A 27,921-nucleotide genomic window follows, 5' to 3' on the forward strand; every position below is an offset into this window, starting at 1 on the left:
CAAGCCCATGACGTTGAGGCATTAAGTACATACAGCTTTTTGCATGTCGTTCATACCTCAATAAATGTTTGGAAAAAAAATTTTTGTTTTAAGATTTCAGACTTAGCAAAAAAAAAAAAAAATCAGAAAATTCTTCCCTGGGGATCAAAGAATGAAATTTCAAAATTTGAGCAGAGAAGAAAAGGTAGCAAATGATGTGGAAACAGGTCACATAGGATGTCAGACTCCCCGAGGACAACGTGGGGCTGGATCCCAGGACCCCCGGGATCATGACCTCGGCAGAAGGCGGACGCTTAACCGACTGGGCCACCGAGGCACCATTTTCCTTCCTCCTTTCTTGGGTGGCATGTGAGAAGATTCTGTTAGTTCGGGAGGAATGCAGTTGCACAACAGAAGCACCAAGGAGCTCCTGGGCGGTTCAGTTGCTGATCGAGTTGTTGATGGAGCCTCGTGTCGTGTCGGGCTCCCTGCTCGGTGGGGACCCTGCCTCTCCCTCTCCCTCTGCCGCTCCCTCTGCTTGTGCTCTCTCTCTCTCTCTCTGTCAAATAAATACATAAACAATCTTAAAAAGAAAAGAAACCTCAACAGCACAACAGTGATGCTCACGTTTATCGAGCTCTTTCATGCGCTAAGCACCACACGGAGGGCTGTAAGCACGTTGTCTTTAATTCCCACAAAACTGCAGCACATATTGCTTTATTTATTAAAAAAGTATTCGTTGAACATTTTCTATGTGCTGGATACTGTGCTAGGTGCTCAGGCTACAAGGATAAAATCGTCACGGTCCTTGCTCCCGGAGCACATACAGTAGAGTAGGAGAAACAGACATTAAATAAAAATAAATATTTAATGGCATAAGATAGACGACATGGAAGATGTAGCAGAGAAACGGGCATCCACTTCAGTGACAGTGGTCTGAGGTCTTTCTTGGAGGTTGACATATATGCACTGAGACCTGTAGAGTAAGAAGGAGCCAGGCAGGTAAAGAAGGGTCTTGAGGCAGATGTGAGTAAACTGTCTCCTCTGCTGGAGGGGCTAAAAGAGAATCAGAGAAGCCAGATCAGAGAGGGGGATGTGGGGAGAGCTGATGGGTGAGGCTGCAGATGGGCCACCCAGAGCCATGGAGACTCAGTTTCTTTCTAAGTGCCTGGCAAGTCTTGCAGGGTCAGTTTTAAGTAGACAAGTGAAGGATCTGATTTATATTAAAAACATAACTCTGGCTGTCTCCTAGAGAGAGGATCAAAGGGAAGTAAGAGCAAAAACTGGGGAAATCTGTTTTGAGCTTACTGTAGTATTTGGGTTGGAGATGATGGTGGGTTGATATGGGGTGGAGGTTAAAGGTTTGGAGAGAAGTGGTTTGGTCTAAGATATATATTTGGAGGTAGAGTCCAAAGGGTGTGCTGATAGAACAGCTGATGTAAGGGCTAACTGCGGTTCCTGGTTTGAGTACCAGGCGGATTCCCATTTTCCAGGTTAGGAGACCAGAGCTCAGGAGGTTCCAGAACATGTCCCAGGAGGTATGTCTAGTAAATGACACGTGAAGATTTGGGAACAGGCCCATCCAATTCCAGAGACAACCTAGGTAACCAACACGCTGTGCTCTCTCCTAGTGAATCACAATCCTGCTGCTTCGTAAAAGGAGAGGAGTGGTTGTCCTCTAAATTATAACTCTCTGTCAAGCACATTTCCATCAGTTGCCAAGGAGAAAGTCAATGTCCAGACTTGTTTATGGAAGCATGTTTTGCCCTGGAGCAGATTAGGAGATGTAATTTGGATCACACTCTGGAAATGATGTTATTCCTTAGATGTTTGATGTACTTGAGCAGGTTCTGGTCAGAGGAATTGGAAGAGATAATCCTAAATATTCGAATTTTGTTGACAGCCAGAAACCAAGCTGTGTTCTCTCCCCTGGGATCAGGAGAAGCTGCGTCATTCCTCAGTTCCTTTCGAGACCTCTCAGCAATTTAGATGATGTTGTCAAGGGGAGCTTTCCCTGAATGAATAGTTTTACTCTAATGGAAAGAAGAGGAAAATGAAGCAGGTTAGTAGGGACCGGAGCCTCAGGGTACCTCTCATGGCTATAGAGCAGGTCTGGGGAGCACTAACTGGCTTGAGAGCTAAGGCAAAGTTAAATTAAAAATTGAATTAAAAAAAATCTAAGTTCAAGTATGTTGAAAACTCAGTTATGGGAGGTGATCCTAAAATACAAGATAACTTCTTGGGTATATTTTGGTGATGTCCTGAGACTTCCTATATCCTGCTGGTATTTGTGTATCTACAGAATGGCCCCTTTACTTTGACTTTATTTGTAAAGTTACAAGTCTGGGGAGGGAGCTAAGATGTGAGGACAGGGGACTTAAGTAGTGGGCTTACCTCTTTGGACTGATGAACTGTGGAGTAAATGGTGGAGAGACCACCACTTTGTCCAGGTGTTGGGGTATTCGTTTGCTGTAAAAAATAATCATACGCATTTAGTTCACACCGACGAACAGGTATCCACACATAGATATGTTCCCAGGGAAGACAAGGCGGCACAGGGGGATGATGTGAAAGTTCTTCAGGAAGAAAAGGCTAGAGACTGTGCAGCAAGAGGAGCTGGAGACCAAACACCCCTAGCTCTCAAACCTGAGAAGGTTTAGTGACACTTCCTGAGGCCCACACAGAAGCATGACACCCCAGCAAACCAGTGGCTCAAGAGCCAGAAAGGGACAGAAGGGCGGCCTTGTTGGCAGCTGGTGTGAAGAAAAGGAAGCATGCTTTCCTGCATCCAGCTCTACCTTCCCCCGTCCTAAGAGCTGACTTCCATACCAGAAGTGGTACAGAAGCATTGCGTCTTTTGTCTTAGATCTTACTAGCTCTGACTGGAGTATTGCTTGCTCCAGTTTGTCCCTATGACTCAAACTGCCGGGTCATCATGTCACTGGGTTCTCCTCAAGCCCGGACAACTGATAAGTAGGAGGAACACCCGGACCTAAGAACGGCTCTGCTTGGAAAACAAAGCACAGCGATAACAGGAAAAGTCCCCTGTGCCCCTAAGTTTTGACATTTAAAACCAATTAAGGAATATTTAGGGTATTATCAGAACACCCGGAACTCTCCAAAGTACAATTTTTGCTAAAGAAGAAGTTAGCAAATTCACTGGAATTCATTGGTTTGCTGATTCATCTTGTCTTCAAGAGGGAGTTGGAAAGGCAATAGAAACATCTGAACCAGTGAGAATGCCCTTCTCGTCCCCCCCTTCAGGGAGCCTATCCTGTAAATAACTGAGGGGCTGTGTGGGGGGACATGTCCTTGGGGAATCTCAGATTTCTCGCTGGATCACTGCACCGATCAGTTGGCGAATGCTGAGTTATCTTGGCTTGCTTCTCAGAAGATGTATGGTGTTATTTAGAAATGTCCACCTGCAGGTGCTTTACTTTGGGAGTGGTGGAAACTTGCTGAGGTGTGGCAGAGGAGTTCCTGGTGGCTGACCAAGGCCATCTGTTGTGTTGCAGACGGGAGGAAAGGGTTGGAGGCTCTTCACGCCTTTACTGTCTTCTACTGTTGCAAATCCTTGCCCCACTTCCCCTCTTGAGAGACCTCTGAGTTCCCCTATTTCCACTACATCCAGGGCGAGAAAACCCCTGCTTCAGAATTGTCTGCTCTGGAAACTCTCAGACGTAATTGAATTCTGATCCATTCAGCAAGTATTTACCGAGCAGTGTGCTTCAGGAAAGAGAGAGGACCATATACTTTTCACTCCAGGCAGCTTGTAATTAAGCTGAAAAGGGACAAGACTCACTGATGCAACACGCAGTTAGAGGACCATGTAAAGCACCATATGCGCAAACGCACCATGGGACGAGAGGCCTGGAGGCTAGCTAGGTCCCACGTACATCGTCATTGTGGTGACAAGTGTGCAAGCAAGCAAAGACCATAAAAATCATACCAATGATGGAGTATACAGCTCAAAGGACTCACCCTGTTTGGATGAGTGACACAAGCATACATGGTGTTCCCTGGAGAGAAGGAGACATAATCTAAGTTCCTTATGGTCGCTGCTGTTAACATAGGAAGGCACAGTCAGTGTCCTGCTCTCCTGGGACCTTTGCCTACACGAGGGCACTTTTTGGCTGCAAAGAGGCAAAGTTATTCAAGACAATGCCCTTTCTTAGAGTTCATTCATTTTTGACAGTCTTTGAAGTTCTGGGTTGAACCAGAACCTTCTCAGCCATGTGCTCTATTTCTGATCTCATTGCTTGGGGGAATATGGCCTTGAGGTATCCTAAAGCTTCAGTCTCCCCCTGGATTCACATGTGGGCCAGGTCCCTCCCAGAGGGACCAAATAACACTGCTTACACAAGGACTAGGGAACCTCGTTGGCAAACTGAATGGAGCCAGCTCATGTCACGCATATAATGTTATTAAACCTCTCAGATTATATTATAAATGATTATACTATAGACAATTATACCATGGATGATTATACTCTAGATTATTCTAGTCTATTCTATTTATGTTACAGATGAAAACCTGGAGGTTCAGAAAGTTCAATTAATTTGGTGCAAAATCAAACACGAAGTGACGCAACAGGAGCTCAGATGCCTCCTTCTGACTCTGAACCTCATGTTCGTCCTCTCCATGTGATGTCATATATCTCTCACCCATGAAATGAGACTCATGGCCAATCTGAGTCCAGAGGCTGTGTTCCTGTTTCTTTCTTTTTGGACTGGGTCTACTCAACCTTCACAGCCTGGCTGAAAGAGTGACGGAGTCGGGCAGTTTGTCTTTGGAGCTTTGATGCTCTAACTCTATCCCTGCCCTGGACTTGTTGGTTGATAACGGACAGGCCAGGAACCTTCCACTGGCACCTGGTTTCTCATCAGCAGGGTGGGGAATGACCCTAATCCGACTCCAAGAAACTGGGTGAGTGACTGGTTTGCATGCTTGTAAGGGACTCTTTAGGTCCCAGAGGGGACAGACACGCATAGTTACAGGTCATCTCCTCTGGCACCATCTGGCCCATCTGAGTAATGACATTCTGACTCCCTCCACTGTCATTATCCAGCCCTCTGACCAGCCCCTTTCCTCCCAAATTAGGTTCTCCCCATCTGTTTTATGGTTGGGAAGTAAGAGTCTGCAAGCTCACCAGCACTCTGGGTTTGCTGAGTAGAGAAATGAAAGATGCCTGAAAAATAAAATCCGGGAAATTGACATTTGTGAGTGTAGTGAGACAGGCTCCCACACCCTATCCCACGCCCACAGGTGTCTCTCTAGGGGATGTGGTGGAGGGGGCGCCTGAAGGAGAAGGGCAGCCAGGCCTTGAGGCTTGGTTGCGCATTTTCCGGTAGGACCCACCTCCCTTGGGAAATTAGTAGATGTGTGGCCACATCCCAGGGGTTGTCTCCACAGACAATCCTCCCTCCCTTTACCTGTCCTACACAAACAACCTTTTTTCCTCCAAACAAATAATCCCACAAGGATGACTGTAAACATCAAAATAGCCACAACTATAATCCATATGGTATCAAGATGTTGATTTTTCTGATTCAAAAAACCTGAAAAAAGAAAAAAGAAGTTGCACTTGAGACACAGAGAGTATTTCCTTCAGAACCTCCACTGAGCCTCTTCTAGGCCCCCTATGGGGGTTGGCTGAGCTCTGGGTCTGGGCAGCCCTTCTGGGAGTGGGAGTCCATGTGGCAGGCAGGCTGGAGCCTGGTAGAGCCACGGTGTGGGTGGGGGGGGGGGGGCGGGGCTTGGAGCGGGGCAGTTCTGACTTCCCAAGGACTTTGCTCCTGGGCTCTGAGTGGGTTGGAGGGAGGGGGAGGGGGAGGGAGGGAGGAGAGGCCTCTGGAGGTAGTGAGAGGTACAGAGCTGCAGGAGTCTCTGTCCTCTCCCTGCAGCATTCGGGCCACTTCCCACTGGGCCACTGTTGTGGGGAATTACCTTGGGCAGGAAGGACACGCCACACCCCACAGCTGCTCAAGGCTCCCAGAGGGACCTGAGACAGACTGTTACCTTTGCAGAGACTCTGGATGGAGACAGAGGAGGATGTGCTGCTGACAATATTTTCAGCCACACAAGTGTACTTTTGTTCACTGGGATTCCTGGGGTCCCAGGAGATGGTGAGGTTGGCTTCATATATAGACGTGTTCCCTGCTCCGTGCCACTTTAATAGAGCGTCATGTGAGTTCTCCACAGAGCAGGCCAGGTGGACCTCGCAGGTCCCGGTCTTGGACAGCCCAGGGTGCACAGTAATATTTAAGACACTCAGTCGTCCTGTGTGCAGAGAAAAGACCCAAACTAAGTCCAGATGGCTTGGTTCAGGCCTCTGTGAAAAATACCCTTCCCGACACAGAATGTTTCCGTGTTCCACCCAGCGCTCCACCGTATGTTATGGTCTGTAAATCGACTCATCGATGGCACCAGGGTCTGGGGTGACCAAATGAGGAGGGGCATCAGCGTGAGACGAAGTAGCCAGAGGGAGAAGTGGGAAGGGACACACCAGGGTAGCCACCAACTAGTTAGATGATTCTGGGCTGCTCAGTTTCCTTTCTGGGCCCCAGTTTATTCCTGGGGTCCTTTCTAGCCCTGGACACTGGCCTTGTGTGAAGACATTTGGGGTTCAGTCGAGGGCCAACTCGACCCTAGCCAGGGCAGAAACCAGTAGACCAGACTGGAGAGCCCTGTTTTCTCCACCATCAGAACTCCCTAGCTGGGGTGGAAGATAAAAGCTCCATGTCCTTTAGGAACTGTATTTCTCACAAATCTGCAGGAATCCTGGTCCTCACTGTATCTGATGCTGGCTCCGATGATGAAAAGAGACTGATGTGGAATGTCGGCACGACAGAAAGGGCAACGTTGAGAACCTAAAAACTAGGGCAAGAAGTGAAAGTGAATGAGCAAGCAAGTAACTCTAGGGAGCAAAGAAGTACAATATATTCAGGCATGTGAGGAAGCATCTGCTGTAGGAATTTCTGAGAGCAGAGACCAGAAAGCATTGGCTATTAGGATGTTAGCGGCCGTGAATCGATGGGGTGGTGGCAGGCGGTACGGAAAGGTCACTGATCTGGACTTGGCCTGAGGGTAACGGTGGCCCAATAAAGAACTGAATGACTCCAACCATCTGGTGGGAAAATACTGAGGAATGTTCTAAGCTTAGTTAATGGAGTAGGAAGTGGGACATATTTTGACAGATTTCGTGTAATGGCAAGTGTTGAATTTGGAGTTAGGAAGATCTCGGTGAGAGTCATGGCTTTGTCACTTACGGGTTACATGACCACGGATAGGTTTTTAATCTCTCCAAGCTTGGGTTTCCTGATCTGGAAAACCGAGCAATAATCTCAATTTCTTAGGGAATTGTGAGGATTAAATGAGACAGTGCCTAGAACAGCAAATGGCAACCATTTGGCATGAAGACCACATTTCCTGCAACCTGTGTCCATGGGTGACCTCAAAAATCTATCTTGTTACCTTTTTCCACATAATAAATATAAAACTGCTTATGTGACTTTTCCACTTGGACATAACGTGTGTCTCAAACTCAACATGTTCAAAAGGATTCCTGTTTTTCTCTCCAAAACCTACTCAGTCTGTAGCTTTCTGCATCCTAGTTGATAATCACCTTTCCAGTCACTCAGGCCAAGAGCCCCGGAGCCATCCCTTAGTCACCTCTTCATCTTGTACCACTTCAGGATATCTTGGTGGCTTTCCTTCTAAAATACATCCAGGTCCAACCCCTTCTCCTTACGTCTGCTGCTACCACCCTGGTGCAAAGCAGCAGCACGGCGTGCTTGGATTGCCACAGTGGCCTGGTTAGTACATTGGCTTCCACCGCTGTCCCCTGAACGGAGCAGCCAGAGTGATCCTTTAAGCAAGTAAGTCAAATCATACTCCCACTCTACAAAACCCTCTGATGATTCTCAGCCTCACAGAGTAGAAGCCAAAGTCCCTGGGACGGCTCTCAGAGTCTTACCTGATGTGCCTCTATTTCTTTACTGACCTTGTTTCCTGTTACTCTCTCCCTCACTCTGCTCCTTGGTGTTTGACTTCCTTGGTGTTCTTGGAGCCTATGCTGGATGGCTTGTCATTCAAATATGCATGGCTCACTCCCTCACCTCCAACAGGTCTTGGCTCAGATGCTATCTACTCAGTGACGACTCCATGTCTAACTCACCCCTGTATCCTGGCACTCCTGATGCTATAAGGCCTGAGAAGAGGTTGGCATTGAACCTGGGGAGTATGGTGATTGCAGAAGAAGTCGTGCTTGGTCTTCTGAATAGTGGCAGAGGAACGTTATCTCAACAAGTATGATGGAGCCTGACATGGGGTCTATTCTCAGACTTTCTACTGGGTGTTTCTCTTCTCTCTGGGGTCCTAGCTCTGCCTTGATGATCCTGGTCACCCAGAGTGACTCTGCCTGTAGTGGGTTGAATCATGACACCCCCTACCCCTCTGCCAAAAGATATCTCCGTGTCCCAATTCCCAGAATCTTATTTGGAAAAAGGTCTTTGTAGATGTACTTAAGTGAGATGAGGAGATGATTCTGGATTATCTGGTGGGCCCTAAATCCAGTGGAAAGGGCCTTTGTAAGAGGAAAGCAGAGAAAAGAGGACAACACAGGGAAAGGAGGAGGCGAGACTGGTGTGATGCAGCCACAGGCCAGCAAACACCAAGGAATGACTACAGCACCCAGAAGCGGGAAGACACAACAGATTGCCTTATAGAGCCTTCCGAGGGACTGTGGCACCGCCCACACCTTGATTTTGGACTTTTGGCCTCTGGAATTGTGAGAGAATAAAATTTCTGTTTTGTTAAGCCACCAAATTTGTGCTGTTTTCTTTTGGCAACCTCAGGAAACTGATGCACTGCCCCAGCGTGATTTTTGCCCCTTTGGTTGGAACCCCCATGGCAGACCTTTCTAGACAATCTCTCTTTCCCGTTACATTTACCTGTTCTGTGTCTTATTCATTCAGGGACATAACTATGACCAATCTAACATGGTACATCTGCTAAATATCCAGGGGATTCTAAAGGTTCACATGTAACCTATTTGTGGTGATATTTTATTTTAACTAAAGTGCTTTTTTGGATTCCATGTCTTAACCCAAAGGACTCTGGGTGAATTTTAGGTGCCATGGGTTCTGGAGCAGATAAGAATTACAGAATCTTGGTGGCGTTTAAAGTTGGCAGTTGAGTGCTTGAATCTTCTGGACAACATTTCTACTAAGTATAGATTATTTTAAAGCCATTCATGGTATCTCTGAACATCACTGATTGCTAGAAGGATTTTTTTTCCTAATACTGAATCACAAGCTGTCTCATAGTTTCTACAATCTTATGTGGACGTCATGAGCCATATTGTCACAAATTAAATAACCTTGATAGAAAGGATCTTTCTTATTATCAGCTCGTCCTTATAGAGCACTTTCTAGGTAGACCACTGTTCTGTACACCGATCACTCCATGGGGTCAGACTGGCTTTTGTGTAAAGGGAGGTATCATGCCAGGTGCTCTCCCACTTACTGTCTCCATGACTGTAGGCAGGTTGCTGGAACTGACTGGAAGCCTCAGGGATAAGGGTATTGCCTGCCTCATGGAGCTGCTGTGAAGATTATACTACAGATACACGTAATGCTCAAGGTAATAGAGTCATAGTTAGTCACGTCTGTTACTTCCATTACACGTCTAGTCGAGAGGGACTATTTTATTATCTGTTTTTATTTTTTAAATATTTTATTTATTTATTTGACACACACAGAGAGAGAGAAAGAGAGAGAACACAAGTAGGGGGAGCAGCAGGCAGAGGGAGGGGGAGAAGCAGGCTCCCCACTGAGCAGGGACCCCCCCACGTGGGGCTCCATCCTACGACCCCAGGATCACGACCCAGGCCTAAGGTAGACACTCAACTAAGCGAGCCACCCAGGTACCCCGAGAGGGACTATTTTGGTGTATGAGAGTGATGTGATTTGGGGCCAGGAGTCACAAGATGTAGGTCTTCATCTCCACTCTGTCACTACCTGGCTGAGCAACGCCATTGATGTGTCTTACTGCCAGACCTCAGTCTGAGTGCAAATCCCATCCTCTTCACCACTAGGCTACAGTGTATACTTGCTCTCACATAGGATCTGACATACATGATACCTTTCAGTCCATACACAATTAAACCCCACACTTTGACTCACTGAAGATCTTCAGAGTATAACAGGAAAGCTCTGAAGATGTTGGTATGGTTATCTGGGCACAGTAAAGTCCTGCGTCTTCCATTGTCAGGTTGCTGAGTCGTAAGGAGTAGTTCCCCAAGGATTGCAGTCGATGTTTCCATTTTGGATCAGTCACTAAGAACTGTTCAACTTTTGGCATTATGATGATGAGAGATCTTCCTCTGTGAATCCAGGTGATGGACTGAATATCTTCCCCTACAGGAAGCTTCGGGGAAAGAGTTACCGACTCTCCCAGAATCCCATTCATCGTCTGTGGGTTTGAGCTGTCTTGTGAAGCTGTGTTCCCTGTAAGCACAGAGGGGAAGCTGCTATCACCACCCCTTCTCCCCATTCCCTTCCACCCGCACCCTTTCCCCTAACTGCCTGCCTGTTAGAGCCTGCTGATACCAAAGCCCAGAGATATGAGGAAGAGAGACAGGGGTTAGGAGAAGTTTTGAAGCGGACAATCACCCCCCCAAAAATGTATGGCATTCTTGGATAATAGGCAGGTGGTTCAGATGGTTCTGGCTCAGTCCACCCTCTCACAGTGGCCAGTCACTCCTAGGTCATGGCCACAATATCTGATTCCAGCATCTGAGTTCTCTGGGTATGACAGGGACAGGAAACTGCATCCACTCCCTGGCACTGGCTCCAAAACCACAAGTCTTTGCTTATGAAGTTTAATGAAAGCTTAATACTTACTGATTACCTACTATGTCCAAAGAAGTAGGATTGTGGGGTTTAGAGGACTGGACTGATAATAAGAATTTACAGCTCTTCTTATTCATTATTTCTTTTGATGCTGATATAATTCTGGGAGGCAGTTAGGGTGGATGCTACTATCTCCATTTATATAGATAAAGGAACTGAGACATAGAGAGTTTAATTCATTCTCCCAGCCTTGTACAAATAAAGAACAAGAGTCAGGATTCAAACCCAACTATTTTGACTTCAGCTCCCTTGTGCTCTTTTTGCGATACCAGAAGACATCTTTCCTATTCTCAAAATGACTTTAGCCCAACTGAGGGGATAAAACTGATCGATATAAAAACAGTAACTATAAGGGGCACTTGGGAGGTTCATTTGGATGAGTGTCTGACTGTTGATTTTGGCTCAGATCATTATCTCAGCTCTGTGCTCAGCAGGCAGTCTGCTTGAGGATTCTCTCCCTTTGCCCCTCCCCCTGCTCACACACGGTCTCTCTCTATATATCTAAAATAAATAAATCAACTTAAAAAAAGTAATAAACATAATTTCAAAGAAACAGATAATGGCCATAATCTCATGAGTCTATATCGGAGCTATTAATGTTTGAGCAAAAAGAGGTGAAATAGTCATAACGATTCTTAAAGACGATGCTTCCTTAGCATCTTTGGCAGAAACTTAGCATTTACCACACTATTTTATAGTCCTGTTTACTCGTTTGTCTAACTGACCATGCCTTAATTTTCTTTGTATCTCAGTATTGTGCCTAACATGAAGTAGGACCTGGAAAGGTTTGAGTGAATCAGTGAAGAAATAAATGCAATCATGGCCCCAACCCTCTTCGTATCTCTTACTTCTTAGGAGAGGATCTGAGCTGGGAGGAAATATCTTTTGAGAGCCTGATGCTCAGCTCCTGGGTGAGCTCATGTTTCCTTTCTCCTTCCTGGATGGTCATGTGGATGCTAGGCACAGGGACACTGGCAGCAGTTATCCTCTGTACCCCGTCTTTCCCATCAGGAGTTTAATGTGACCTTATTTGTCGTTTTAACCCTTGTACCCTCCAGGAACCACATGGATGAATATCACAAGCAAAATCTTGAGCAAAGATTTAATTTGCTTTTAATTTTTATTACTGGTTCCATTTATTGAAAGTTTTAAAACAGGCAAAACAAATCTGCTGCTAGAAGTCAGGACAGTGGTTACCTTTGAGGAGGAGGGAGAGGGTAGGTAGGAAGAAGCATAAACAGGGAATTCTGGGGTGCTGCTAATGTTCTATTCCTTGACCTGTGCCTGGATACACAGATTTACTCATTTTATGATAATTGATTGAGTTCACACTTAGGATTTGTACAGTTTTCTTATTGTGTGTTATATTTCTTTTCTTTTTAAAAATTTAAATTCAATTAATTAACATATAGTGTATTACTAGTTTCAGAGGTAGAGTTTAGTGATTCATCAGTATAACACCCAGGGCTCATTACATCAAGTGTCCTCCTTAATGCTCATCACCCAGTTATCCCACCCCCCGACTCCCCTCCCCTCCAGCAACCCTCAGTTTTTTCCCTAGAGTTAAGAGTCTCATGGTTTGTCTCCCTCTCTGATTTTGTCCTATTTTATTTTTCCTTCCCCTCCCCTATGATCATCTGTTTTGTTTCTCAAATTTCCCACAAGAATGAAATCATATGATAATTGTCTTTCTCTGATTGACTTATTTCACTTAGCATAATACCGTCTAGTTTCATCCATGTTGTTGTAAATGGCAAGATTTCATTGTTTTTTGTTGGCTGGGTAATATTACACTGTATATACACCACATCTTCTTCATCCACTCATCTGTTGGTGGACATCTTGCAGAAGAATGAAACTGAACCATTTTCTTACACCATACACAAAAAGAAACTCAAAATGGATGAAAGACCTAAATGTAAGACAGGAATCCATCAAAATCCTAGAAGAGAACATAGATAGCAACCTCTTCAACCATGGCCACAGCAACTTCTTGGTAGACACATCTTCAAAGGCAAGGGAAATGAAAGCAAAAATGAACTATTGGGACTTCATCAAGATAAAAAGCTTTTGCACAGCAAAGGAAACAGTCAACAAAACTAAAAGGCAACCTACAGAATGGGAGAAGATATCTGCAAGTGTCTTATCAGATAAAGGGCTAGTAACCAAAATCTATAAAGAACTTATGAAACTCAACACCCAAAAACCAAATAACCCAGTCAAGAAATGGGCAGAAGACATGAACAGACATTTCTCAAAAGAAGACCTACACATGGCCAACAGACATGAAGAAATGCTCAAAATCACGTGGTGTCAGGGAAGTACAAGTCAAAACCACAAAGAGATACCACTTCACATCTGTCAGAGTGGCTAAAATTAACAAGTCAGGAAACAACAGATGTTGGCGAGGATGTGGAGAAAGGGGAATCCAATACCGCTGGTGGGAATGCAAGCTGGCGCAGCCACTTTGGAAAACAGTGGGAAGGCTCCTCAAAAAGTCAAAAATAGAGTGACCCTATGACCCAGCAATTACACTACTGGGTATTTATCCAAAGGATACAAACATAGTGATTCAAAGGGGCACCTGCACGCCAATGTTTATAGCAGCAGTGTCCACAGTAGCCAAACTATGGAGAAAGTTGCTGTGTGTTATATTTCAGATAAAAATGTTGGAACAAAAACAAAACTCAAATCAAACCAAAAGAGTTACAATGGCCTATAAGGATCAAAATGATTTGCTTATTTTGATCTCTTTGACCTAATTTCCTATCACTGTCCCCAGACTGGTTCATTTTGCTCAAACTATGCCGGCCTGGTTATTTTTTGAATAGCCTAGGGCTTGTACACTAGCAGTGCCCTCTGTCTGGAAGCACTTCTCCCAGGTGTGCGGTAGCTCACTTAAAAAACAAACTCCAAAAGGTATTTAATGCACACATTCCCTCTCAAAGAGGGCCCCAGCCCTCACTCTTATACATTCAACTGCCTTTTTAAAAAATTTAAATTCAATTTAGTTACCATATTATTGTTTCAGGGGTAGAACTTAGTGATTCATCAGTTCCATATAATGCCCAGTGCCCATTCTATCAAGTGTCCTCCTTAATGCCCATCACTCAATTACCCCATCCTCCACCCACCTGCCCTCCAGAGACCCTCAGTTTGTTACTGAGAGGTAAAAGTCTTTTATGATTTGTCTCCCTCTCTATTTTTATCTTATTTTATTTTTCCTTCCTTCCCCTATGTTCATGTTTTGTTTCTTAAATTCCACATGTGAATGAAATCTATGGTATTTGCCTTTTCCTGACTGACTTATTTCCCTTAGCAGAATACCCTCTTGCTCCATCCACATTGTTGCAAATGGCAAGATTTCATTCTTTTTGATGGCTGAGTAGTATTCCATTGTATATATGTACCACATCTTTGTTATCGATTCATCTGTTGGTGGATATCGGGGCTCTTTCCACAGTTTGGCTACTGTGGACACTGCTGCTATAAACATTGGCGTGCAGGTGCCCCTTTGAATCACTATGTTTGTATCTTTTGGATAAATACCTAGTAGTGCAATTGCCGGGTCATAGAGTAGCTCTATTTTTAACTTTTTGAGGAGCCTCCATACTGGTTTCCAGAGTGGCTGCCCCAGCCTGCATTCCCATCCTTGTACATTCAGCTGCCTTTGAGTTTATTTTTCTCTGTAATGCTAATCATCTAGCATACTTTATATTTGTATTTTCTTTTTTTTTTTTTAATATTCTCTCTCCCTTCCACTAGAATGCAAGCTCCATGAGAGCAAAGATTTTTTGTCTTTTCTATTGTATGATCACTCTTGAACAGTGTTTGTATAGGCGCATACTTTTTATCCAATGAGTATTTGATGAGGAAACTCCATCCTTTCTCTTGGAGGTTCTCTGTCCAGGATATTAAGGAATTTCTCTTTTGTAAGGGTTCTGCACATACCCTGGGGCCCAAGGACTCCCCAGGAACTATTGCCTCCCTGCCTAGCACATTCTTTGAAGTCTCCTTTGTTTTTTTATAGATTGCAATTATTCATTTAACAAGTCATCCTTTCTACCATTTGCTTAGTTCTAGGCTAGTTCAGTGAGTGAAGTCTTAGATACCACGGCATTCAGATCATATGTATTAGGTCCCTTTTATGAACCAACTTCAAGGCTAAGGATGGGGAATATGAATAGGAAATGGGTCCTCTGGGCTCACCATGTGGAAGAAGAGCCTGACAGGTAAGGTTGTAGTTTCGGTGCAGTGAGCTAGCCCTTGAGCTCAGATGGGGCTGACCTCTGCCTTGTCTTGTTCCTGGTGCACTTAACACCAACTCCTTCTTTCTTTTTGTTTTAATTATGAGATTGCTTCCTCTCAATTCCAGAATATTGACGATAGGGATTATGCTTATTATTTCTGTATCCCTAACACTTAGCACAATTTCTAGCTCGATAAATGTTGAATCAGTGTAGTTGTGTGCTCTATGAGACACAAAGGAGTGAGCATCAGGGGCCGGAATTGTTGGGGCTTGTCAGGGAACACTTCACAAAGGAGACAACATGGTAGCAAGGTTTTGAATAAAAACAAGAAGTACCCTTAGCACCTTTATTTGCGATTCTTCCAAGAATGCCCTGCTCTTTCACTGCTCTGTTGTTTCCTTTGCCAGAAATGCCCTTTCTTGCCTTTTCTACCTGGTGAGCTCCCATATATCCTTCCAGGATGGGCTCAAATATCTCTTTGCTTACATCTGTGGGGAGTCTGCTTTGGTACAGAGGGAGGAGAAGGGAGTCTGCGACAGAAGAAGAGACAAAGCGGGGGAAGGAGAAGGTGGAGGCTCCTGAAGGTTTAAAGAAAGAAAAAAGAAAAAGGCTTGAGGCACTTTGCTTAGGACAAAGAAGATCAGGAGAGCTGCTTCAGGGCCTAGGGGATGTGATTTGGTCACCAGTGAGAACCCCTCAACTCAAGAGATTCCTCAAAGCTACTGCTAGCTATCAGTTTTATCTTTTAGAAACTAACTAAGAATCACTGGAACCAGAAAAGAAATATTTTGAGTAGGACCCTCCCACCATCCTCCCAGTACATGACTGGGCAAATGACTCATAAAGTGCCTAACAGTTGCCTCAGATTCATCATAATGTTAAGATCCCTGCCCTGGGGGAGCATAAGGCTCATTAGCATAACATACAATGTACATATAGGCATGTTTTCTGAATGTGCATGTGCAACCATATGTCTGCCCGTTCCATGCGATGATGAGGACCTCCCTCTCTGAATATTCATCCCAGACCCCAGTAAAAGGAGCCTGCTTATCTACACATTTAATGCAGTCTCTATCAAAAGAGAGATGCTATCAACAGTGTTTTCAAAGATTAGAACAAGAAACCCTAGAATTTGTACGGAACCACAAAAAAACCCCAAATAGCCAAAGCAAGCTTGAAAAAGAGGAACAAAGCTGGAGGAATCACAATTTCAGACTTAAAGATATACCACAAAGCTGTAGTAATCGAAACAGCATGGCACTGGCACAAAATAGACACATAGATCAATGGAACAGACTAGAGAGCCCAGAAAGAAAACCACAGTTATATAGTCAATTAATTTTCCACAAAGGAGGCAAGAATATACGATGAGGGAAAAGACAGTCTCTTCAACAAATGATTTTGGGAAAACTGGACTATATGCCAAACAATGAAACTGGGCCACTTTCTTACACCACACACAAAAATGAACTCAAAATGGATTAAAGACCTAAATGTGAGACCTGAAACCATAAAATTCCTAGAAGAAAATAGAAGCGGTAATCTCTTTGACATCAGCCATAGAAATATTTTCCTAACCCTTTGACAAGGCAAACAAAAGTACATTTAAACTACTGGGGCTATACCAAAAGAAAAGGCATTTGTACAGTAAAGGGTCGTTATCTCTGTCTTTCTCTCTCAAATAAATAAACAAAATCTTAAAAAAAAAAAAAACTCCATCTGATTAGGAACTATTCTTTTTTAAGTCAGAGGACATAAAGCTAGCAAGCACTCACCTCAAATCACTTTTACATTTCCAAGTCAGCCATTAAGGCATAATAAACCTCTGCCTTATTTCCCAGGTACCCAGATCCTTAGTGACACCCAGACCACAATTCCTCCAACCCCATCGGGGCTAACCCCCAGTTTCTCATTAACACCCCCCAAGCAGTCCCTGATGTCTTCTCCATTACCAGGATTAAGGTACTACTAGATTAGGGACCCACTTCAAGCCTGAGGCTGGAATACTCCCTTTAAGACAGGTACCTAATGGCGACAGACATCTCATCGACGTGCATGTCCTCTTTTCAACATCAGACCCCTGGAAGGCACCCCAGGGGACTATGGGCTGGTCTGGTTGAATTCATAAATTTCCTGCATGTTGTCTATCACAGTCCAGTCTGGGTGGACACCCAAGCTTTCCTAACCACCCTTCTGAAGGCAGAAGAAAAGTCTGTGGTGATGGCAAAAGTCAGAGAAGGGTCTGAAAGGGACTATCAGCCTGGGTCATGAGTGAAGACAGAGTGAAGAGGAAGTGCCAGGAACTGACCCTCAGTGGGATCCTAACTCTGTAGACCGAGGAGAGGGTTTATAGGACTTTTCTGGAGCCTACTTTCAAGAGCTATGCAAGAAGTAAGTAGATCTCCTATAAACTCGTCCAACTTGAGGGAGATTCACAGGGTCAAATGAAAAGCCACCAACCTTCTCGAGCTGCAGAATGGTCTGAGAAGGCATACAGATAGGGACCTCATGGCCCAAGGCAGCCAAAGTTGTCTCAGTTAATACTGAGTTCATATCTCAAAGTGCTCCAGAAATCCATAGAAAACATCAAAAATTGGCCATAGGTCCTGACACTGACTCCACTCAGCTAGCAGAAGATCTTTGGGGTGTTCAATAGGGGGTGGGGGTGGGGGGAGTTGGCGGGACAAGAAAGTGGAAAGGAGACTGCCTTCTGGGAGTGGTTCTCCAGGCCACTCAAGGTAACCCAGGGTCAGGAAGGAAGATGTTGTGGGTGTGTCCCCGCCCTCCCCGCCCCCCCACCCGTGGGACCAAGAGGCCGCTGACAAGTTGGGTTACAGTCAGTGTGCATACTGTAAACAGGAAGGGCAATGGAAACAGGATTGCTCACACCGCCCCCAAAAGGAGGATGGGCAAAACCGAATCATCCCAGCTGCCCCTGAGCGAAGATGGGATGTGATCGGGTGATAGGGTTCCCCTGCCAGCTTCGGGTAATCAGATCCTCATTTCCCATGAGGAGCCCTGGGTGACCTTAGGAGTGGAGGGGAGTGGGTTGAATTTTTGCTCAATACTGGAGCCACTTTCTCCCTGTCGAACACCCAAAAGGGTAGCCTTTTTAACATAAAATGTAACATAAAAGGAGTGTCAGGAGGAGGAGAAACTAAAATATTTCTGGAGATGCTGACCATAGGATCGAAAGGACTAAAGTATCTTTTTTTTTTGCACCAGAATGTCTTGTTCATCTTTTAGGATGAGACATTTTATCCAGATTGGGAGGCTTTATCAGTTGGGAGCAGGACAGGATAGAGATCCACGTGTCCAGGTACTGGGGACCTAGACTCATGACTCGACTACACAGTCTGCCAGTATCTGAAGGAAGAGAGATTCCACAAAGTATTTTCAGCCAGGTTAACCCAGAGGTCTTGGCACAAGGATGAGTGGGATATGCCCATAATGCCACATGTGTGATGGAGGAATTAAAGCAGAGAGATTTGGGGTAAAGCAACAGCCCTTAAAACCAGAAACTATAAAAGGGATCTTTTGGGTAACACATAGATTCTTAGAGCAAGGGTTGATCGGGCTGTGCAGATCCCCATGCAATACACCAGTTGTGTACCCCTTAAAAAGCCAGGGGGCAAGGAAGAGATTTGTTCAAGGCCTCCAAGCTGTTAATGAGGCTACTCGACACATACATCCTGTAGCACCCGATCCATACATCCTATTAACCAATTTGCCAAGTAATAGTAAGTATTACACTGCGTTATATTTAAAGAAGGCCTTTTTCTGCTGCACACTAGGTTCTGAATCCCAAGAGTCATTTCCCTTTGCGTGGGAAGACCTTGCCTCCCCCCCTCCCCGCCCCGCCCAAGACAGCAATACTGCTGGACTGGTTTACCTCAAGTATTGAAAAAAAAAATCCCCACTATCTCTGGAGAAATCCTAGAACAAGCTTTAAAAGAATTAACTCAGGAAAAGAGTACTGTCGTGCCAGGTATGATGGTGTTCCAATAGCCAGCCTCACTCAGGATACTCTGACAAAAATACTAGATTCATGTTAAATTTTCCTAGTCAGCAAGGGATATATAAGGTATCAAAAGAAAAGACTCAAATTTCTCAGGGAATTGTAAAATGCTTGGGGTTCATTATTTCTAAGGGGGGCAACAAGGCCTTCCCCAAGAAAGAAAAAGCAGTCTGTCAGCCAGCCCCATAGCCCCACCAAGGATCTGTAAGCAATCGCGTGGGTTTTTGGGAATGGCTGGGGTTTGCTGCATCTATGTTCCTAACTTTGGGCTAATTGTGAAACCTCTTTATTTTTATTTTTTTTTAATGATTTTATTTATTCCTTCATGAGAGACAGAGAGAGAGCAGAGACACAGGCAGAGGGAGATGCAGGCTCCATGCAGGGAGCCTGACGCGGGACTTGATCCCAGATCCTGGGATCACGCCCTGAGCCAAAGGCAGACGCTCAACCACTGAGCCACCCAGGCGTCCCATGAAACCCCTTTATGATAAGCTTCGGGGACCTGAGACCTCCCTGTCTGGGTGGGATAAAGCACTCGAGCAAGCTTTCAGTAGACTTAAACTTAAACTTAACTGAGCTTTAAATCGGGTCAAGGTAAAGTGCTGCCTGCTCACACTGATCCTGAAGACACGTCCTCTGTAACCCATGCTCACGGAGCCCCCTGCAAAGAAAGACGCTGCTGAATGCTGGAACTAAGGAAATCAAATATAGGCAGAGAAGTCCCCAGGCTGCTGGGAGCAGGGTGCGAGCCCCGGGACGTGGCAGTGGTGCGTTCACCCGGGGGCCACCAGAAAGGAAATTCAGAGGTAATGCAGGGAAGTAGTTCGGCTCCCTCCGGCATGGAAAGGCCTTCTAGATCAGCGGAGATGTTGCAGCGGCCACTAATCCCCCCCTTGCCTTTCTATCAGTCCACCCCTACCTGCTCCCATGATCAAACAGAAGAGGCAGCAAAAATGGGCTCGCGGGGGTCCCTGCTAATTAGAGGCTGGATGACAAAGAGCAGTGGGAAAGTCGGGGCACCCGAGCCAACTGTTTGGGGGGTTCCTAGGAGCGCACATAATTCAACTCGTTATGGCAAAGAAGCTTTATGCCCATGGTTAACAGAGATCATAGACATTCCAGGGATGAAAGAGATTATTAGAAGAATAGCAAACCAGTGTGTCTACTATCAGACAAAGAAGGTACAAACCAGGCCCCTGGTACCGCCTTCAGCCGCGGCCACTCAGATTGGAGGGGACACCGCCTGCGGAAGATTGGCAAATGGATTTTACTGTCATGCCAGTGGCACCTGAGGATTTCAAATGCCTCTTGGTAATCATAGATACATTCACTGGATGGCTGGAGGCCTCTCCCTATAGGACAGAAAAGGCAAATGAAATCAAAGGCCTTATCAGAAGAGATGTCTCCTGGGTGCCTGGGTGGCTCGGTCGGTTGGCTGTCCGATTCTTGGTTTTGGCTCAGGTCATGATTCAGGGTCTGCACTGAGCGTGGAGCCTACTTGGGATTCTCTCTCTCCCCCATCTGTTTCCACGCCCCCCCCATCTCTCTCTCTCTCTCAAAGAAAAAAAATTTAAAAAAAATAAAGCGAGATTTCCCTGATTTGGATTACTGAGGTCACTACAAAGTGATAATGGGTCAGCTTTCATACCAAAAGGCATTTCTGGGGTAGCCAGAGATTTGGACATCAACTGGAGGCTACACTCTGTGCCTGGAGACCTCAGCCCTCTAGAAAGACAAGACAAGCTAAAAGAATCCTCCCGAAAAGACCCTGGTGACGTTGTGCCCAGAAACATAGCAAAACTGTCTAAAATTATTACCGATAGCTCCCATCAGGGTAAGAGCTGCCCCAAAGGCTAAACCAAAAGGCTCATTCCTAAAGGCTCTTGCTCCTCCTCACCCAGACCTGGAGGTTTCTCTGCCCGTTAAGCATACGCTTCATCTCCAACAAGTGGTGCAGGCATTCAGCAAGTACGCTTGGCTCTTTGGCATCCCCCTACCTACTGAAATCAGGCTTCACCCAATAAGCCTGGGCATTGGGTGTACCTCCAAGCTTGGAAAAGCGAGTCTCCCCAGGATCAACCACACCCAATATGGATAGGGCCCCACCTCCTACTGTTTGTCATGTGTTCTTCTTTAAAACTAGAAGGGGTAGTGTCTTGGATGCCTGACTCCGGAGTAGAAAAGTGATTTCTGTCCACTCAGGGCTAGCCCCGCTGTTCTGGTTTCCTATCTTGCTGTTTGCTGCCTTGAAGAGGTTAAACCATTTTCTCTGTGACTGTCCAGTAATAAATGCCACAGCTCATTGCTAATGCATGATGAAATGTAGAGTTTTTGAGGCCTCTTTGCCGTGTTCACCAGGTTCCAGAGGCTAAGGAGTGTTTCAGCCCTTGAGACCTTAATCTGAGCACGTGCCCGATATCGTTATTGTCATAGTAGTTCTAGGAATATCTTGAGCTACACACACAGCAGAGCACCCTTGGGAGCTGAACTCCCTAGGGATTCTAAGTAAAATCATCGCAGAGGGAACTGAACTAAAAGGCCGTTAGGTGTGTCTCCAACGCTCACACACTGAAACTGGATGTCTCATACACCATCCAATCCAGAGTGACCCTGATGTAAGTTTTTTTATGGGCTCCCCGAATGCCTTTAAAAATTCTCTTTCCAGGGGCACCTGGGTGGCTCAGTCGGTTCAGTGATCGACTCTTGGTTTTGGCTCAGGTTGTGATCTCAGGATTGTGAGTTGGAGCCCTGAGTCAGGTTCCGTGCTCAGCGTGAGATTCTCTCTTCCTCTCCCACTGCCCTTCCCATTCACACTCTCTCTCTTTTTCTTCCTGTCTCTCTCTCTCAAATAAGTAAATTAATTAATAAAATGAAATAAAAATTCTCCTTCCATAGCTGTATGGCTGGGTCATTCCCATAGAGAAATTCTATATGTAAATCTTACCCCTCTTGTTTGTTGTTGTTGTTGTTGTTTTTTAAGATTTTATTTGTTTCTTTCAGAGAGAGAGAGAGTGAGAGCAAGGGAGAGCATGAGCAGGAGGAGAGGGAGATGGAGAGGGAGAAGCAGACTCCCCACTGAGCAGGTGCTGGATGTGGGGCTTAATCCCAGGACTCCAGGATCATGACCTGAGCCAAAGGTAGATGTTTAATCAACTGAGCCATCCAGATGCCCCCTTGCCCTCTTGTTGATTCCAGGAGGAGAGGGGGTGCAATATCTCAATTGCACATCAGCGCCAGAGCCCTGCTGTGGATGTTCCCCTGAAACAGGCACAGAGAGCTGAGACCCTCCTCTACAGCCCCTCTTACTGTTACTCTCACTGAGGATTGCTTTCCAAGTGAAGCTCACTGGTGCCCAGTGAAGGGATGTGACAACACTACAGGGACGTGGGAAAGTCAATGTAAGACACGGACAAGACTGACCAAATCTAAGGGGTGCTGGAGACGTACCTATTTATGTCATCAGGCCCCTGGAAACGCAACCACAGGTCCAATCAATTACACAGTCTTGTGGAGTGGACCTTTGTCTCCTGCAGTCAATGGCATCTCCAAACTGGGGCCCTGAATTGTTTAACTGGTTTAACTCAGTGCAGGCTCACTGGGCCTGTGTGTCCCCAGGATATGCTTCTATTTGTGGATCATCCCATCATAGGCTCCCAAGAGACTCATCTCCAGCTAGAATTTTTATCTCCCCACTTCTCGCTGTTGCTTATGCGTGTGTTGGTGATGCCCAGCTCCCTGGGCACTATACTGTAAGCTTCATGAGTCCCATGGGGATTACCTTACATAATCATTCTCTATCTTCCCATTGGGAAAAGGGTCCTGGGACTGATTCTGGCCAACACTGGGTTGGCCATCAGATTAACTGCCCCTTGGGGAGGTTTTGTACATCATGAAGCCACCCTAAGGAATCTGCCACAATAGAAACGTTGGCTGGAAATACAGGCAATGCCCTCAAGAATTTTTAAATTGTCCTTGGCTCCTTAGTTAATGTAGTATGAGATAATAGACCAGTTTGGACTACCTGTTAGCAGGAGGAAGGGGATCTGTGGAGTAACTAATACTTCCTGTTGTACCTGGAGTAATAATGCCTCAGTTGAAGTAGAAGTCGATATTAAAAAAAAAAAAATCTTTGATCTGGTGGCTTGACTACATACCTTCAACCAAAGAGGAGGATCTCCTGATTAAGTCTGGGCGACTATCAAACAGCACTACCCAGTACTACAAATCTTCTTTCTTTCCTGGGGTCACTAATAATCCTGCTACTCATTACTTTTTGGAGCTGCGTACTTCACTGTTTGGTACAGTTTGTGACCAAGAGGCCATACAATTACAGGTAGTAGTCACACAGGGTATGAACAGCTCAGGGCTAAGCCCGGTGGCCCACATATTGAGGACTAGCTAGAAACAGGGTTTGCATCTTCGATGATTCCCACGATGATGCCCACATCCAGCAGGAAGTAGCTACAGATGATCCATTGCCCCGCGCCCCTTAAGAATGAGAAGCAGAACAAAACTAGAGAAGGGATTTTGTCACCATTGAGACCTCCTAGACCCAGGAAACTCCTAGAAGCTTCTGCCGAATTATGAATTCTATCTTTCAGAAGTGAAATAGTGAACTGCTGGCACAGGAAAAGAAACATTTTAAATACCAACTCCAGGATAATGATAACCATCATCATCATCGGAAAGGAAATACCGGTAAGAATTAATAAAATAAATAATTATTAATAAGGTAAGTGCTGGAAAAATTAGAACCCTCCTACCTTGCTGGTCAGAATGGAAGCTGGACCAGCCTCTGTAGAAAACTATTTAGTGACTCCCCAAAAGATTCATGATAGAATTATCATGTGGTCCAGAATGGATTGGAATTGAAAACAGGTACTCAAATACTTGCACACAAATCTTCATCGCAGCACCATTTACAAGACCAGAAGGTACAAATAACCCAAGTGTTCATCTATATAGATGAGTGGATAAATCAAACGTGGTACATATATACAATGGAATATTATGGAACAGTAAGAAGTGAAGTGCTGATACGTGACACAATATGAATGAACCTTGAAAACATTATACTAAGTGAAGGAAGTCAGACACAAAGGTCACATGTTGTACCATTTCACTGACATGAAATGTCCAGAATAGGTCAACCCACAGAACAAAATCCAGTTAGTACTTGCCAGGGGGCAGCGGGTTGTCAGGGGAAGGGCAAAATTGGAAATTCCTGCTTCACAGACATAGAGTCTCCTTTCGGGGTGATAAACTGTTTTGCGACGATAAAAGCGGTGGTTGCACAACATTGTGAATGTACTAAGTGCCGCTGAATTATATACTTAAAAGTTATTATTTTAAGTTTTGTGAATTTCACCTTGATGAAAGAAAGAAAGTCTGCCTGTAGATGGAGAGACCCAGCTGAGGGGTCTCCATTCCCACCTTGGGGGTGGGAGGCTGGAGGACACATGGGGACAGACCTCAGACTCTGAGAGGTGGAAAGGCACAGTTGTCCTTGAGGATAATGTCAAAATGCAAAACAACTCCCTGCCGCAGTGAACAATAAGGAGCAACTGTAAACCTTGGAAGGTGTGGATGGTTGGTAAGAGAGGCAGCCGACACTGCTCGGGGGAAGGGAGCCATTGGATACGATGTCTCAATGTCTCCGCAGAAACCAATTTTTAACTCAGGACCTCGGAATCACATGGCTAGCTCCCCCGTATGGGCTCTGCCTACACTTGCAACCACTTCTCTCCTCAACATCAGGATACCCCCATCTGCTTCTGGCCAACGTACTCAAAGAATTAGTTCTTATTTCTCCCTTCCTTCAACCCCAAAATGACTAAAATCCCATGAAATCTAGAACCTTGCTACTCAAGGTGTGGTTCACGGAGCAACACTGGCGTTACCAGGGAGCTTATTATAAACGCAGAATGCGGGGCACTTGGGTGGCTCAGTGGTTGAGCTCAGGGCATGATCCCCAGGTACCGGGATGGAGTCCCACGTAGGGTTCCCCGCAGGGAGCCTGCTTCCCCCCTCTGCCTGTGTCTCTGCCTCTCTCTCCATGTCCCTCATGAATAAATAAAATCTTGAAAAAATAAATGCAGAATGTTTGTCCGCATTTAGAATCAGTATCATAAGATTCCCTAGTAATTTGAATGCATATTAGTGTTTGATAAGTTCCCATCTAGAGAGGATACAATGGAGAAACAAATGCGATTCATTTTCTCCAGGGCATGATGATACCTGATTTCAGTTATACCTCTTGGGATTATTTCTCAACATGGTTCATCTTCTCAGTTAATTTTAAAAAAAAATAGCAAGTTATGGTGTCTGACCAACTGGGAAGATGGTAGGATGGCACGAATCATCTTCCTTCATACTGTTTTTCAAAATTGATTTGATTTGTGCCATATCCTTGCCACGGCAGATCTCTTTCCCTTCCTCAAACTCTTCCCAGCAGAGGACCTTTGCACTCACCTGACCCCACTCAAAGCAGATCCCCTTGCTTTTTTTTTTTGTTTCAGGGTACCCTGCCGATTTTCTTCCTCGCCACACAATTTGTAGTTATATATACACATTTTGTAGTTTTATATATATATATAAATATATATAAAATATATATATACACACACAGACACACATATATACACACATTTATACATACATATATGTATGTGTGTGTGGTTATATATATCCATTTATGTAATAATAAGTAGCATAGCGGGTGATTATGAGCACAGACCCCCGGAGCCAGGCTCCCTGATTTCCAACCTCGGCACTCATTGCCCCCATCCTGCGCTCAGAACACTGCAAGTGCATTCACAAACGTCTCCTTTTCTGCACCGCGGCCTGCGGTGCCACCCCAACCCATAGTTGTGTGACACGAAGTAAGTTACTGAAGTGTCACATGGCTTCTTTCCTCTTTCCCCGAAGTGGGAATGACAGTGTCTATTTCACAGGATCTCTGTGACAGCTAGCAATGGAAATGGGGAGGAGCAGGGGATTTGTAACCTGAGGACATTCTGAATATTTCATTTCATGGTGGTAAAATGAATTTTGCCCGGAGGTAAAAGGGAAGCAAAGATGTGGGGCTTCGCCCCCAGGCCAGGGAGCGGCTCTTGAGTATAGAACAAATCCCCCCTCCTTCTGCGGTTACGCTATAGCCCCTGGCTCTGTCCTCCTTGCACTTTCTCCTAGGCTTTGTTCATTAGTTGGCGCCAGGACTTCCAAGCCTGCGGCCTGCAGTCCTCAATCTCCAGGAGCTCTCCGGAAATCTCCTGGGTAGCACACTGATGTCTTAAAATTAGTAGGTCCCAAACTGAGCTCACCATCTCCATGGCTGCTCCCTCCTCCGCTCCCCTTTGTCACCCAACTTTGTCACCTTGGGCCACTCTGTCCGAAAGTTCCCTGCCCTTTCCACCCCCTCTTTCCCTGCTCTGCTCATCTGTCACCTATCCTTGTGCAACAGACCATTTCACTTATTCATCTTGTTTCCCTGCCTCAATGTGAACTCCGCAAGGTCAGGACTTTTCACCTGCTCTGATCTAGTGTCCCCAGAAACTAGAAAATTAATGCTTTCCCCTCACTGCTGTTGCCAGTCAATCTAGTTCATTCTACATCTATGGTGACTCTCTCACTTCTGTGTTTTGTCTTCTGCTACTGCTGTGCTTGGTCAGCGGTCACTGTTTCTCAGAACTGTTGCAAGAGCTTGCCACCTGCTGGCTAATGCAATTTGGGCAAGTTATTGAAATCCTCTTGGCGCCTCATTTAAAATGGGGTCAATACAGTGCAAACGCAGAGGTCTGTGCTGAGGCTCATGTATGTAAAGAGTGCGCAGCACCTGGCCCAGGGCCCGGAACAGAACACACCCTCAAAGAAGACAGCTATTTTTATCCGCTACCCTGAGCTAGTTCTGGCCTAGCTTTCCTGTCTTGTCTCCTGGGCCATCTGTCCCTGAGTCCTATACTCTGGCTCCAGTAGCCACCTGTGGTTCCCCAAGCACGACATCCTTCGTGCTTTCCATGTGACGGACTGCGGGGAACCAGGACCCCTCTCTCTGGGTCACAGAGAGTCCTGCTGGACTGGCTAGACCCTGATTTACATCAGAGGAAGGGAGAGATCTTTTTTCAAAGTAAACAAAAACTAATAGATCTATTTCTGGTGTTTGAACTGTGCCCAGAAGTTTCGGTTCCACCGAACCCTGGATGTTCAGTATTTTCGCTGAGGTTCGTGAGGTTCAAGAAGAATAAGCCACCTGCCTGAGGTTACAGAGCAAGACGGGAGCCAAGTGGCAGGAGGGGCCACTCTCCTGCATCACAGCACGCTGGCCCCAGACCCCAGGCCCAGGTAGTCTGCTCTCAGGAAAAGCTCCCCTCCCTGTGCCCGCAGAGCCGCCCGTGGACGCGGACACGAGTGGAGCCGTGATCCCTGAGGGAGCTTGGGAGCGTCTTGTGCTAACCGACAGGAGGTGGCACTTTCTCAGGCCCACCCGGTCCCTCCATCCCTCGGCAGAGACAGACAGACAGACAGACAGACAGACAGACAGACGGTATGCCCAAGTGACTTAGATGGAGCAAGCTGCGCAAAGCCCGGAGGCCCTCGGTGGCTGCGAGGCAGCGGCGGCGTTTACCTGGCCGGAGGAGGAGGAGCAGTGGGAGCAGCAGGAGCACCCAGAGCATGCTGTCAGCCGCCCAGGCTGCTGCGGGGGCTCGGCTGGCCCGGGCTGCCTGTGCCGCCTGTCACAGACTGGAAGTGCTCTTACGAAAAC

At 45.8% G+C, this 27,921-nt stretch overlaps 1 protein-coding gene and 1 long non-coding RNA gene across 11 annotated transcripts in view; one reads left to right on the top strand and one right to left on the bottom strand.

The window, feature by feature from the left end:
- The window catches only part of LOC140626995 (uncharacterized), a 33,620-nt gene extending 24,824 nt beyond the window's left edge, over positions 1 to 8,796 (top strand). The window contains exons 4-5 of one of the 2 annotated variants that reach the window (XR_012025969.1): positions 4,505 to 4,905; positions 8,106 to 8,796. This is a non-coding gene — a long non-coding RNA (uncharacterized lncRNA). Of the gene's footprint in view, positions 1 to 4,504; positions 5,668 to 8,105 lie in introns of those variants that run through there. The other variant, XR_012025968.1, reaches the window with a different exon arrangement.
- SLAMF6 (SLAM family member 6) lies at positions 829 to 27,921 on the bottom strand. Of its 9 annotated transcripts, none has more exons than XM_072814951.1 (8): positions 27,784 to 27,921; positions 10,164 to 10,487; positions 5,998 to 6,258; positions 5,430 to 5,537; positions 5,129 to 5,167; positions 3,961 to 4,040; positions 2,374 to 2,448; positions 829 to 2,012 (listed from the first exon to the last, which is right to left on the bottom strand). In XM_072814951.1, the coding sequence occupies exons 1-8, from the start codon at positions 27,830 to 27,832 to the stop codon at positions 1,965 to 1,967; spliced, it is 984 nt and encodes a 327-aa protein (XP_072671052.1). In that variant the 5' UTR covers positions 27,833 to 27,921; the 3' UTR covers positions 829 to 1,964. The 9 variants fall into 9 exon arrangements, with proteins under 9 accessions (XP_072671052.1, XP_072671053.1, XP_072671051.1 ...); XM_072814952.1 differs by having other exon boundaries at positions 3,961 to 3,998; positions 5,412 to 5,537; XM_072814950.1 differs by having other exon boundaries at positions 5,412 to 5,537.

This window comes from Canis lupus, chromosome 38 (genome assembly GCF_048164855.1).
Source record: "Canis lupus baileyi chromosome 38, mCanLup2.hap1, whole genome shotgun sequence".
Classification (NCBI taxonomy): Eukaryota; Metazoa; Chordata; class Mammalia; order Carnivora; family Canidae; genus Canis; species Canis lupus.